This window comes from Mastomys coucha, unplaced genomic scaffold (assembly GCF_008632895.1).
Source record: "Mastomys coucha isolate ucsf_1 unplaced genomic scaffold, UCSF_Mcou_1 pScaffold3, whole genome shotgun sequence".
In the NCBI taxonomy this organism is placed as follows: Eukaryota; Metazoa; Chordata; class Mammalia; order Rodentia; family Muridae; genus Mastomys; species Mastomys coucha.
In genome coordinates this window covers 32,838,110-32,850,421 of record NW_022196909.1, presented here as the reverse complement: position 1 = coordinate 32,850,421, position 12,312 = coordinate 32,838,110, and the positions used below count along the sequence as shown (strand labels likewise).

The 12,312-nt window shown below is 46.1% G+C and overlaps 1 protein-coding gene across 1 annotated transcript in view; it reads left to right on the top strand.

The window, feature by feature from the left end:
• Positions 1 to 7,840: 7,840 nt before the first annotated feature.
• Positions 7,841 to 12,312, top strand: part of Znf365 (zinc finger protein 365) — a 24,022-nt gene continuing 19,550 nt past the window's right edge. The window contains exons 1-2 of the mRNA XM_031347978.1: positions 7,841 to 8,170; positions 10,765 to 11,523. Of these exons, the coding sequence (XP_031203838.1) occupies positions 10,778 to 11,523 (746 nt within the window). The 5' untranslated portion in view covers positions 7,841 to 8,170; positions 10,765 to 10,777. The remainder of the gene's footprint in view (positions 8,171 to 10,764; positions 11,524 to 12,312) is intronic.

Below are 12,312 nucleotides of genomic sequence, written 5' to 3'. Positions count from 1 at the left end.
GAACCAGAAAGGCTGCACGTCAAGTCACCAGGCTTGTGAAAGAGTCATTGATGTATTGAGGAAAGAATTATATTGCCAACAACAATTTGCTAGATTAACTGACCACATTTTGAAATGTACCTTTATCATTTCCAAATATCACTGCTCAGAATTTAATTCCAGAGGGATTGCAGAGCTAAATAGGAAACAAATGAAACTAACTCTTAAACGGCACAAAAAACGATGCCAATCCCAGACTAAATTAAGATGTCACAGGAGCCTGCAAGCTGGCTCAGTGAGCAAGGGTTTGAACCCTGGTGGTAGAAAGAGACTATTGACTTCTGCAACTTAGTCTTTGTACTTCACAGGCACGGTGTGTCATGACTGCGCATGTGCTGGCGTGAGACCTTGCATACATTCACAATGAAGGGGCGCGCACACGCACATGCACACGCACACACACTCACGTTTTAAACATGACCATGAAGGCCTGGGAATGCGGCTCACAGTAGATTGCTTGCCTAGCATGCCCAAAACCCTGGGTTTGATCACCACCCCCATACCCAACCACAAAAACCATGTGGTGGCTCATTCTTGCCTCTTGCTTTGTAGATAAGGCTGATGAGAAACTTGCTATGTAGCCCAGACAGTCCCCAAGTTCACGATCACGTTAATCTCCTGAGCACTGTACGGCAGGACTTTCAGTGGAGCCACGATCAGTATAAATAACGACACGGAGGCTTCGGTATAGTTCAATATGCAAGCCCTTGGCTTGGGCAGTCTCCCGGCTACTCTAAACTTTACTAACCATTCCAGTCTAAGTCCCGCCATGCGGCTAGCTCTGGACCTTTCTGCTCCGTTGTGGTCCATCCAGTTCCCTCCTCCTCTGAATCTCCAGCTCTTTTCTCTCTTCTCCCAGCATCCCTCTCTCTCTTCTCCCAGCATCCCTCTCTCTCTTGGAAATTCCATCCTCCACTTCCTGCTCAGCAATTGGCTGTCAGACCTTTATTACAGCCAATCAGAACCTCTGATACAATTCTGGCTTGCCTTTAGGCAAGGGAGGAGTGATGAATGTTTACAAAACATAAGGCTTGGTGATAGGCCATAGAAATGACAATAACAATATCCTGCCAGCATTTAGCTCTCTACCGGTATGGAATTAACAATTAAAAAAATACAGAGCCACACCTTCACACAGTGTGAAGAAAAAGTTACCCCGACAGTGCTGGTGGGCACCACCAGATAACCGCTGTATTTTGTGATCTGGTTGCTGGTTTACACAGGCCTGTCTAGTTGTGAGAGAGACTACAATTATGACACAAAAAGTTTTCAATCATTTTTTAAATAGAAAAAATTAGGTTTAGGGTAGAATTAGATTAGAAAGGAGAGAATTTAGAATGTTCTCTAAACATTCTAAAGAAATCTCTTGAATTAATTTTTATTGTATTATGCTTGGTAACATTCATTGATTAGGACAAGCAGGTCTTGATGGGGGTGGGGGTGCCAGAGGAGAATCTATTGTGTTTTCAGTCAGAATACACATACCAATAAAGATTTAAAAAAATATAAAGAGAACAGTTAAACATTCAGTACGTGCTTTGAAGTATAAGGTTTAAAGTGATTCATCTTATGGCATACTCCCGGGGTATTGGTTAACCACATTTTAACGTATTCCGCATGTTTTGTTTCTGTACTAGAGAAAAGCCTATGTATATTTATTTTGAAATTCAATTCTCTCTTACCTATAGCAAAATACTCTTTACCTTTCCGCACCTAAGAACTCAGGTAATCTTCACTTAAAATAGGAATAAAATTGCCTATGTGTTTTAGGTCCTGGGAAATGAACCTTATTTTGACAGGGCGTTATCAGTTCCATAATTCATACTTCACATCGCTGCATAATTCAGACTCATTATTTAACAATTCTCGTTATTTTAACAGTATCTTTTTTTTTTTTTTGCTATAGTTTATTCCATAACAACGTGCTTTCTAGCTTTCCCCGCAACAATTTGCTTAGGGAAGATGTCTCAAGGGTTTTTCTATTAAAAACTATCAAGGAAGGAAAGGGTTTGACGGTGAAGATGAGGACTTGTCTAGGGCATTGACCACATCTTGCATGCCCAATGGTTACATTTCAAACATCCTCAGGGAGCTAAGTGAGGATGTAGGCATCAGAAATATAGAATAATATAGAATAAAATAGAATAATTGTTAGGCCACAGGTTCTCTCTCTCTCTGCCTGTCTCTCTCTTCCTCTGTCTCTCTCCTTCCCTCCCATGTGGGGACGTAGGGGTGGGGGTGGGGGTATGAGGATTGTCGAGCGGCATGGAGGTAGAGCAATAGGGCATGGATGTGGAGGGATATGTACGTGCAGGCGCCTGCAAATGCCAGAACGAGGGTGTAGAATTCCCCAGAGCTGGAGTTACAGTGTGAGCCGCCCTAGTGAGCATGGATCTAGGAACTGAACCCTGGTCCTCTGCAAGAGTGTTCCTAGCTGATGAGCCATCTTTCTGGTCCCATCGGACTCTTCATTTAAGGACCTCGGGTTCAAATCATAGTTATATAAAGGGCTATATAACTATAGTCTGTAAACGTGACTTATTTACGCGTCTGTGGGTAAATCTCATTTTGAACTAAGGCTATCCCTACTCTTGTTAGGAAAGCCAAGTGGCACATGACGTGAAAACCGTTTAGGACCATCCTCGGGATGTGGGAAGGACTCGACTCGTGTTACTGTTACCTTAAGAAACGAAGTCTAATGAATTCTGCCAACTTGTCTATCAGCAGAGTACTCCCCCCACACTATTGCCTGTTTTGTTCTTTGCCTTGGCCGCCCATCCAGGCTTTCTTCGGCATAAAAATGCATAGGAAGGACCATCCATTAAGATGGTGGCAGTGGAAAGACTGGGACCATCCAACTCTTCCCCAGAGAATTTGCCCAGTTTAACCCAAAACTCCCACAGCTAACTATGGCCGTACATGTGGCCTTTACATTTAGCCCAAACACTGCTCTGCAGGAAGCCCACAGCATGGAGCATTAGCCCATCTTCTTTCCTGGCTCAGGTTCGACCCCACCAAGAAACCAAGTACCTCACAGTGTTCGTCCTAGCTTGGGTGCGGGGGGGTGTGGGGGTGGGGCTTGCTGAAAGGTGTCTATTCCCAGCCTTTATGGATGGCCTACTCCCTGCAGGTTCGCTTGAGCTCACAGACTGCCGCTGCATTTGAGACACTTTCCACAGTGTTGCTTGGTGGTTGCTATGACAACAAAGATGTAATAGAAATAGAATTTTCCAGAGGATTATGCTTGGTGGAAGCTTTAAAGCCAGATTGCAGTTATGACTTTGGAGCTTAAAGGATGTCAGTGAATTGTGCCGGCACCTAGTAGGGATACTGCTGCGCTGTGAAAAGAATGGACATAGACCTTTCATTGCGTTGGAAGACGGAAGGGCTCTTTCTGACTTTTGGGCCATATTTGGTACTTGTCACCCAGCGGGTCATGAGGCAAGCGTCAGGAGTCTGACCTGGACTTCTTTCCAGGGTTTTAATCTGGCATACTTAGCCATACTTACAAAGGTTGTATGGTGGGCCTTTTGATGAAGGCATTTAGCCAGTGGATCCATAAAAAGTATGGATAGCCTTACTGTTGCAAGACACTCCCATTTCCAAGACAGCCCTTGTCGTCACAGTGAGGATGGTGGCTTGGTAAAGAGAGGAAAGGAGGTCCCTGAGTCTCCACCCAATTCGCAGGCCTTCCAGCAAAGACACGACAGTGAAATATATCTTCTGGATCAGGCGTCTGGCCTTCCTGCCTTCCCTCTGCCCTCTGTCTCTCCCTTGCTGTCTTCTTTCTCCCTGCCTGGTTTCCATTCCACTTATCCTCATTTCAGATCTCCCTCCCTCCCCAACTCAGTGGCAGTGAAAAGCAGCAGGCTTCAAGAGTCAGAATCCAACAGCACCACACCCTTCCAATCTCTCCTTTTCTTGACGGGTGTGACCCCCAGCAAGCCACGCTCCACGCCTAGCAGCTTCTTCTAGAGGCACTGCATCATCTCCAGGCAGTCAACCTTTGATTATTCCTGTGGGATAGAACTGGACCCTCTCAAACCTCAGTAGTTAGAGTTCCTAAAGGGAGAGATCAACCCGCTCATAGATGCCAGCTGATTCCTACAAGGTGACTTTGCCAAGTTCCTTCTGTTCCAGCGCCACCGGTCCCAGTTTAGGAAAACTGAATATATACAGCAATGTTGAGTGGACTAAGTCACATTGTATGTAGCACACGGTACATCTACGAGCTGTGATCATTATTTATTCAGTACCCACATATGTTCCATGTACCAAGTATGATACGGGGCTCTGTAGGTACTTCTATCTCTTAAAATTAGTATAGCTTATGTGTGCTTTGCTGTCCCTGTACCACCCCACTACCTGCCCCCACTAATCACAAGCTCATGACGGGTAATGTGCAGAAAGGGAGCTCATGCGTTCGACACTGACTACTTCTGGAAATGCTTATTGAGCCTTTTATACAGGGCAGACCTATGCTGGGCACTGGGAATGTGCTAATGAGACAGGACCACCAAGTCACACAGATAACCAGCACCATTTTGTTGTAGTTAATTTTACTAGTGAGAACTAATTTGATTTGGGGGTGTCGGAGAAGACTGTAGGCTTATATTTTTTAAAGCCTACTTTAATAAGCATACTTAAATGCTGTAACCTCCCTTCTAGTCCACCACCAACCAAAGGTACTGGAAAGGAAAGGTTAATAGGGTAAAGACCTCTTTAGAAATAGTTAGGGGGGCTGGTGAGATGGCTCAGCGGGTAAGAGCACCGATTGCTCTTCGGAAGGTCATGAGTTCAAACCCCAGCAACCACATGGCGGTTCACAACCACCCGTAATGAGATCTGACGCCCTCTTCTGGTGTGTCTGAAGCCAGCTAAAAATTAATAATAATAATAATAATAATAATAATAATAATAAATCTTAAAAAAGAAATAGTTTTTATTTTTATTTTTTTGTGGGGATGCATCTAATCTACATTGTCAGGATATTAACAGTTCAGTTTAGACGAATCAGTAGAGGTAGCTTGATCCATTTGCAAGCATCACTTACAAATCAGCAATGGCAGTTTGATCCAGAAGAAAGTACAAGGCTCTGCCAACTGAGTCTGTGGTAGCAGCAAGAAGATGCTGGAATGCCACCAGAAGTTCTTTGATGCTTTTCTCTCTATGAAGTCACAACAAACGATGATCAGGGAGGAGTGGCTAGGTGAACCAATACCATGCAGATTTATCTACTGCCTGTTGGGTCGTATTTATGTCCTTTTTGAGCATCACATGTTCTCTCAAGCATCTTCTCTAGCAAGACATCACATGACCTCTTCTCCAGGCAGCTTCCAGAAAAGCACCACGTATCTGTTCTCAGCAAAAGATCCTCCCATGTGTCTGCTTCAGCAGAAACATCCTCTCATTAGATAGTTTCCAGAAAAACATTCACAATGGCACAACTGAGTCTCCAAAGAAATAAAAAATTTCCACTTCAGAAGACCTCCATTAAGAGGGGATACTTGAGCTAAGTCCTGAGGGATGGAGAGAAGTTAGACTCTTCAACAAAAGAACGTCAATCATGTAGCTATTTATCTAAGCACTCCTTCCTCTGAGAAGGAGTGAAACAAGTAAGACACAGGAAGTAACGGAAACTCGGAAGACACAGGAAGTAAAGGAAACTCGGAAGACACAGGAAGTAAAGGAAACTCAGAAGACACAGGAAGTAAAGGAAACTCGGAAGACACAGGAAGTAAAGGAAACTCGGAAGACACAGGAAGTAAAGGAAACTCGGAAGACACAGGAAGTAAAAGATTTGTACAAGGCCCAGGAAGTAAGCAGAACTTCTAAGGCTTGGAAAGCCCCTAAAACTTCCAGAACTAATGCTGATTCATCAGAATTACCAGGAGGGTTTGTCAAACCCCATATTTCTGGGGGGTTTCAAATCATTGCACATGATATATCACTAACACGCTTTTCTATGTGTATTATGTGTATAGTCACCAATAACACACATTTCTAACAAGGGTCAGATGCTCCAACTGCTAGAGGCAAAGTGCACTTCAGAAACCACTTAGGTTAAACTATAAGGACTTCTACGCCCGTGGACCAGTACCAAATCTTCCATAGATTCAACCCTGCACACAACCTCTCTATAGTAATTTTTAAGCATTTCAAGAAGTGTTTAACATCTCAAAGCCTTCAGGAAAAAGCAAAGTAAAACTACCTCTGGCTGCCACCTCAACCCCAGTCAGAATGGCTACCGTCAAGAGATAGGAGAGGTGCTGGAGAAGATGTGGAGAAAGAGGAAACCTTATTCACTGCTGGTCCAAGCTCAGACTAACACAGCCAAACAGAACAACCAATGGTCCAACTCTAGGACTCCCAGAACTCTACATCTCACCTGAAAGTTGGTTTTGTTGTTGTTGCTGTTGTTTTATTTGTTTGTTTCAACTCTGTCATTGTTTTTTCTTTTTTGTGGATATGTTAGTACAACTTTTCGTGTATTGAAGTAGCCAGAACTATATATGCATCCGGAAAAATCCAACATGCCTTACTCCCTTGAGGGTCTGCTTGGGGATGTTGGCTTTATTTTAAAGTCACTGACCCTCATTGTGAAATAGCCATGGCTTGTCACTGACATCTATCACATTGGCCTACTTAGAGGTGAGTTTTAAAAAGTTATTCTTGGGGAAAGAGGGTTTTTCTTTCCACCATGTTCTTTTACCTGAAGTGGAGACATTTCAGAACCATGAAAGGGGAATAAATGGCCTCACTGTTGGGAGAAGGTTGAGCTCTAGACCTTGGTCCACCTGACAGATCACACTTTGCATCCTGCCTCAAATGTAGCCAGGATGAGCTTCCTTGTTTGCTCAAGATGAGCGGTGCACCCTGACTCTTGGTTGTGTGCATGCACACTCAGACGAATTCTTCCTTCCTTCCTTCCTTCCTTCCTTCCTCCCTTCCTTCCTTCCTCTCTCTCTCTTTCTTTTTTCTTTTCTTTTTTTAACTTAATAAACAGTTGGAATAAATGTACTTTAGAGAGTGGCCTAAGATTGCTAACCTCAAGGGAGTATAACATTTTCCAAGAGAGCAAGCCCCGGAGCAGCTGCCAACCCCCATTTTGTAGGAGTGACTCTCTGGTTCCGCTTTCCTGGCTTTTACAGGTGTGCAGCTCTCCTCAAAGTATTAGTATAAATATCAGTGAAAGAACGTTGACCTCGGTAGCTGATTTTAGCAGTGTAAAGAGCAGTATGTGCTCTGAACTGCTGAGCCATCTCTCCAGCCCCATAAAAGCAGGGTTAAGGAAATAAAACATACACACACGCGTGCGTGCGTGCACACACACGCACACACAGATATACATACACAGACACTCAGACACATACACACACATACGCACATACACACAAGCACGCGCACACGCACACACACACACACACACACACACACACACACACACGCCGAAACTTCAATTAGGAAATGAGACTTGTCAGGAGGCTAAATCTTTCCTGCACTCAGAGACTAGTGTTGGGGGCATCAGGGTTCTGCATTTCCCTGTTTCTTTTATTAGCTTTAGTTTTGTTTAACTTAGCCCCAGGACACTACTTTCCATGGCTGGAGTACACTAGTCCTGTTTCTCTTCTTGCCAGGTTGCCTGGATGAAGTTCTAGTATAAATACCAGGGCCTTCTTGCTGGCAGCTCTTTCCAGGGGCTAGCCAGCTAGGCTCCATCTTCACGCCCACTTTCACCGCCCCTGCAACTGGGAGCACTTGCCTGGGCCTGTAGCAAGACTAGGCTGGGCAAGACTGGCACGTGTCCCCGCCTCCCTCCCCAGGGACCATCCTGCATCCCTCCCCGTGATGTCAGCGGAATCCTGAGCTGGATTGAAGGGAAAGGCCCTGGATCTCCCGCTAGAGGGGCCCAGATGGGGTGGACCCAGGGGTGGCTGCCCGGGGCCGGAGCACCAGCCTCGCGTCCCCGGGCGCCGCCCCCGTGTCCCGCCCGCGCCACGCTCCGCCCCGGTCGCCTCTCGTCCCGCGTGGGAGCCGACCCGGCTCAGCCTGATTTACGGCTCTGCTGAAAACCGCTCGCGCGGCTCCCGCAGCATCAGCACCGGCGGCTGCAGCGGCAGCAACAAGTCGGGTAAGTGGGCTCGGCTGGAGCCGTGCGCCCGCGCCCCCTGCACCACGGACACGCGGGGAGGTGGTCCCGGATGCTCAGCGTTGTGGGGAGTCGGGACCGTTGGCTTCCCCATCAGACACTTGCACGAACTCGCATGAGCACGAATCCATGCAGTCACCAGCGGGAGCGGGGGGCTAGGAAAGCGGGGACCCCCAGGCAGATGCTGCCTAGCCTGCCCAGCTCTGTACAGGAAATCGAAACCCTTTTTGCTAACCTGTGCCCCAGGTTTCTGCTGGGCGGATGAAAGCCCTTTGCTGGGGGTGGATGGTATATTTCATCTTCCCCTTCCAAAGAGCACCCCGCCCCCCCTTCTCCTGCCGCTCTAGAATCCTCTCTTTTTATTTCTGCACTCCCTTGCAAGCATCTTCAGTCCTAGGCTGAGCCAGGGTTTGCATCGTATTGAACCATCAGCGCAGCATTGGAAGGTTCCCCTAAGCCGGGGTCCAGAGACTTTAGTAACCTGGAAAATGTGCCTGCCTGGCGAACCAGGCACCATTTCTATCTTTGCATCTGGAGGCAGATAAGGGTGTGTCACAGACACTTCACCCGAAGATGCACCTAAGATCCGGGCTCCTTCCCTGTGGGACCCACTGCTCCTTGTTAGCGTTCTTGGAGGAAATAAGTACCAGGACCCTTGCAAAATTGGGTTGTAAGAGTCATCTGTTGCCAGGGCAAAGGGGCTAAAGATGCAGAGGCAACAAGAACTTCCTGTTTATGGGGGAGTGATGCTGACGCCCGCCTGGTTCCAACACTCTAGAAGTTGTCACGCTAAAAACATCACCAGAGAGGCAAGGCGGATCCACCCAGAATATTCTATTAGCACAGGATCTTGGCCACGGCCCTGTTTATATCAAATGATATCTGACACTTCGGGTTTCCAATTTTTGAAAGAGCGTTATTGTTAGGTTAACGCTTTGATTTCTGTCATCATACCAGTGACTAAAAATATTAACGTCATGAACAGACCAAGCAAGGTGTCACCAAGCCTGATGACCCGAGTTCAACCCCCAGGACACACATGATGGAAGGAGAGAACCATTCGCATGAGTTATCCCCGGGTCTACACACACACACACACACACACACACACACACACACACACACATGCTGCCACTTACAGAGTAAATAAGGAATGTTATATATTAAAAAATTTTAAAATATACTAAGAAAAAAATATTTGGTTGAAAAAAATTTCAGTACATGATGCGTTTAAAGCCGCTGTGCTTAGTTTGATTCATCTCCCCCAGACTTGAGAAGAGATTGCCAATTGACTCACAAGTCATTCAAGTCTCCCCACATTTTACATTCATGTGTGATTCATGTCCATGTAGCATACCAAATCCAGAAGGGCCAGAAATTTGAGTTCTGTCTCTGAACCACCCTGCTTCCACTCCCGGGTTTATTATTTTACCTTCTTCCTCTAGCTTTTCATCTGCATAAGAGCATAGCCACCTTGGCTAAGCTAGGCTGGAGCTGGATTAGAAATTCGGGCCCTAACATCTGTATCCCACCCCGCAGCAATACTGTACAGCAGAAACACCAGACGATACAGAAGAGAGTAGATGTAGCTGCATTTGACAAAGGGGTTTAGGTTTTAATTTGCACATAAAAATCAACATTAAATATATATGTAATAGTTGCTTCAACCCAAGAAGGCTGAGCTGGTGGAGTCACTATGGAAATTAGCCCGGAGGTTTTTCAGGAGTCTGAAAATAGAAATATATGACCCAGCTATACCACTCCTGGGCATATCCTCAATGGATTCTATCTTCTATGACGGAGATACTGTCTCATCCATATTTATTGTTGCCCTGTTCAGAGTAGCTAAGCATTCAAGCCAGCCTAGATGCTCGCCCATCAGCATAAGCATGGATAAAGAAATTATGGTGGCCAGGCGGTGGTGGTGCACGCCTTTAGTCCCAACACTTGGGAGGCAGAGGCAGGCAGATTTCTGAGGTCGAGGCCATCTGGTCTACAGAGTGAGTTCCAGGACAGCCAGGGCTATACAGAGAAACCCTGTCTCCGTGAAAAAAAAAAAAGATGGTGCAAATATAAAATGGAATTTTATTCAGCTGTTAAGGAAACTAAAAGTGTGGTATTTGCAGGAAAATGAATGGAAATGGACACCATGAATAAATAAGTGAAACAAGTGAGTCTCAGAAGACAAGTCTTGTTTCCTCTCAAACAGTCATCTTAGAATTTAACTTCTGTATAGGTGTTTGGTGTGTGTGCACGTGTGTACGTGTGTGGGCATTGTTTGGGTGCTGCAGGGCATGAAAGAAGAAAGCAAGATAAACGGGTCTCTTAAAAGAAGGTGGGGGTAATAGAATGAATGTGACTTGAAATGGGATGAGAGGAAAGGGGACCAACTGGAAAGGCAGACAGAGAGTTGTAGGAGAGGGCTGGGGAAGAGAACCTGAAGAACAAGGCAAGCTTGACATTGATTTAAAAAAAAAAAAAAAAAAAAAAACCCTAAGGGTAGCCATCATCGTCAGTCAGTGTCAGTTCAATCGCTTTTGACAGCCATGTAAACTGGGGTCTTCTCCCCCTCCCAGGACCTTCAGAGGGATGCAACAGACGACTTTTGAGGAAAGCCGGTACCATTGGCAGGACTCGCTGGAGAATGTCGCTGTGTGCCTGCCCTTCCGCTGCCCGAGGTGTGGAGACCATACCAGATTTAGAAGCTTGTCGTCCCTGAGGGCCCATCTCGAATTCAGTCACAGCTATGAGGAGCGGACCCTCCTGACAAAATGCAGCCTCCTGCCTTCTCTCAAGGACACAGAGCTACTGAGGTCCTCGGAACTCCCGAAGCAGGGAAAACTCCTCCGGGGCCACGCAAAGGTGACCAAGCAGAAGCCGAGCTATGTTAACTTGTACAGCATCTCCCACGGGCACTCCAAGGACTCGAAACCCTTTGAGATGGTGGCAGAGAGGCCCGTGTCCTATGTGCAGACCTACACGGCTGTGGACATTCGGGCTGACTCTCTGGATGCTCCCCGGTCCAGCCCTGGGCTCCCCACGCAAGACACCAAAGCCGCTTTCGAGGCTCACGTGCGAGAAAAGTTCAATCGCATGGTAGAGGCTGTGGACAGGACCATCGAGAAGAGAATCGACAAACTCACCAAAGAGTTGGCCCAGAAAACCGCTGAACTGTTGGAAGTCCGGGCCGCCTTTGTGCAGCTAACTCAGAAGAAGCAAGAAGTTCAGAGGCGAGAACGGGCCCTGAATAAACAGGTGGACGTGGCCGTGGAAATGATCGCGGTGCTGAAGCAGCGCCTGACGGAATCCGAGGAGGAGCTCCTGAGGAAAGAGGAGTAAGTGCTGCTGAAACTGGATGCTAACCCCTCCTTGGGCGACCCCTCCCCTCCCCAAGGGAAAGCAGATGTCCAGCGAGGTTTGTTGAGCATCCCCTGCACGTATCAGGAGGCAGGAAACTTTGGTTATTATTCATCTCCTTTGGACATGGTGGGCAAGGTGGCAGCCTTAATTTAATTCATACTTAACTCCTGGTTCCCTTAGAAACTGTTCCATGGGTGGTGTTGGAGAGCGTGATAACACATCCTGTCCATAAGCCTGCTCATGGTATGTAAATGTATGTGAATAAGGAGGCAGAATAATATTCTGGGAGAACCATTTCATCAGTGTAGATTATATAGTCAAGAGCAGGAGATGATAACCCATTCTAGTATATTCTCTAGAATATGGTTCAAGAATATGCTTTTTTGCTTGTTTGCCTGTGATACTGTTCTTAAATTATAGTGACTAAAACATCCGGAGAAACTACGTACTATAGAGATGTTCATTTGCTGTGGCTAAGTATTTACATTCCTATTTAAGAGATGCCTAGATAGGTTTTCATCACACTAGACTTTTTTTTTTTAATTATGTAGTTAGGCTGACTAAGAATCTACTACTGTATTAGGTACTTTGTCCACTGCTGTGACAAAATGCCCCATGAAAGTAATTTAAGGAAAGAAGGGTTTGTTTTGACTCATAGTTAGAGGTTATACATAGTTCATCCTGGCAGGAAAGTTGTGGTGGCAAGAATGCCAGGCAGCTGGGTACATTGTAGCTATAATCAGGAAGCATAGACAATGAATGCC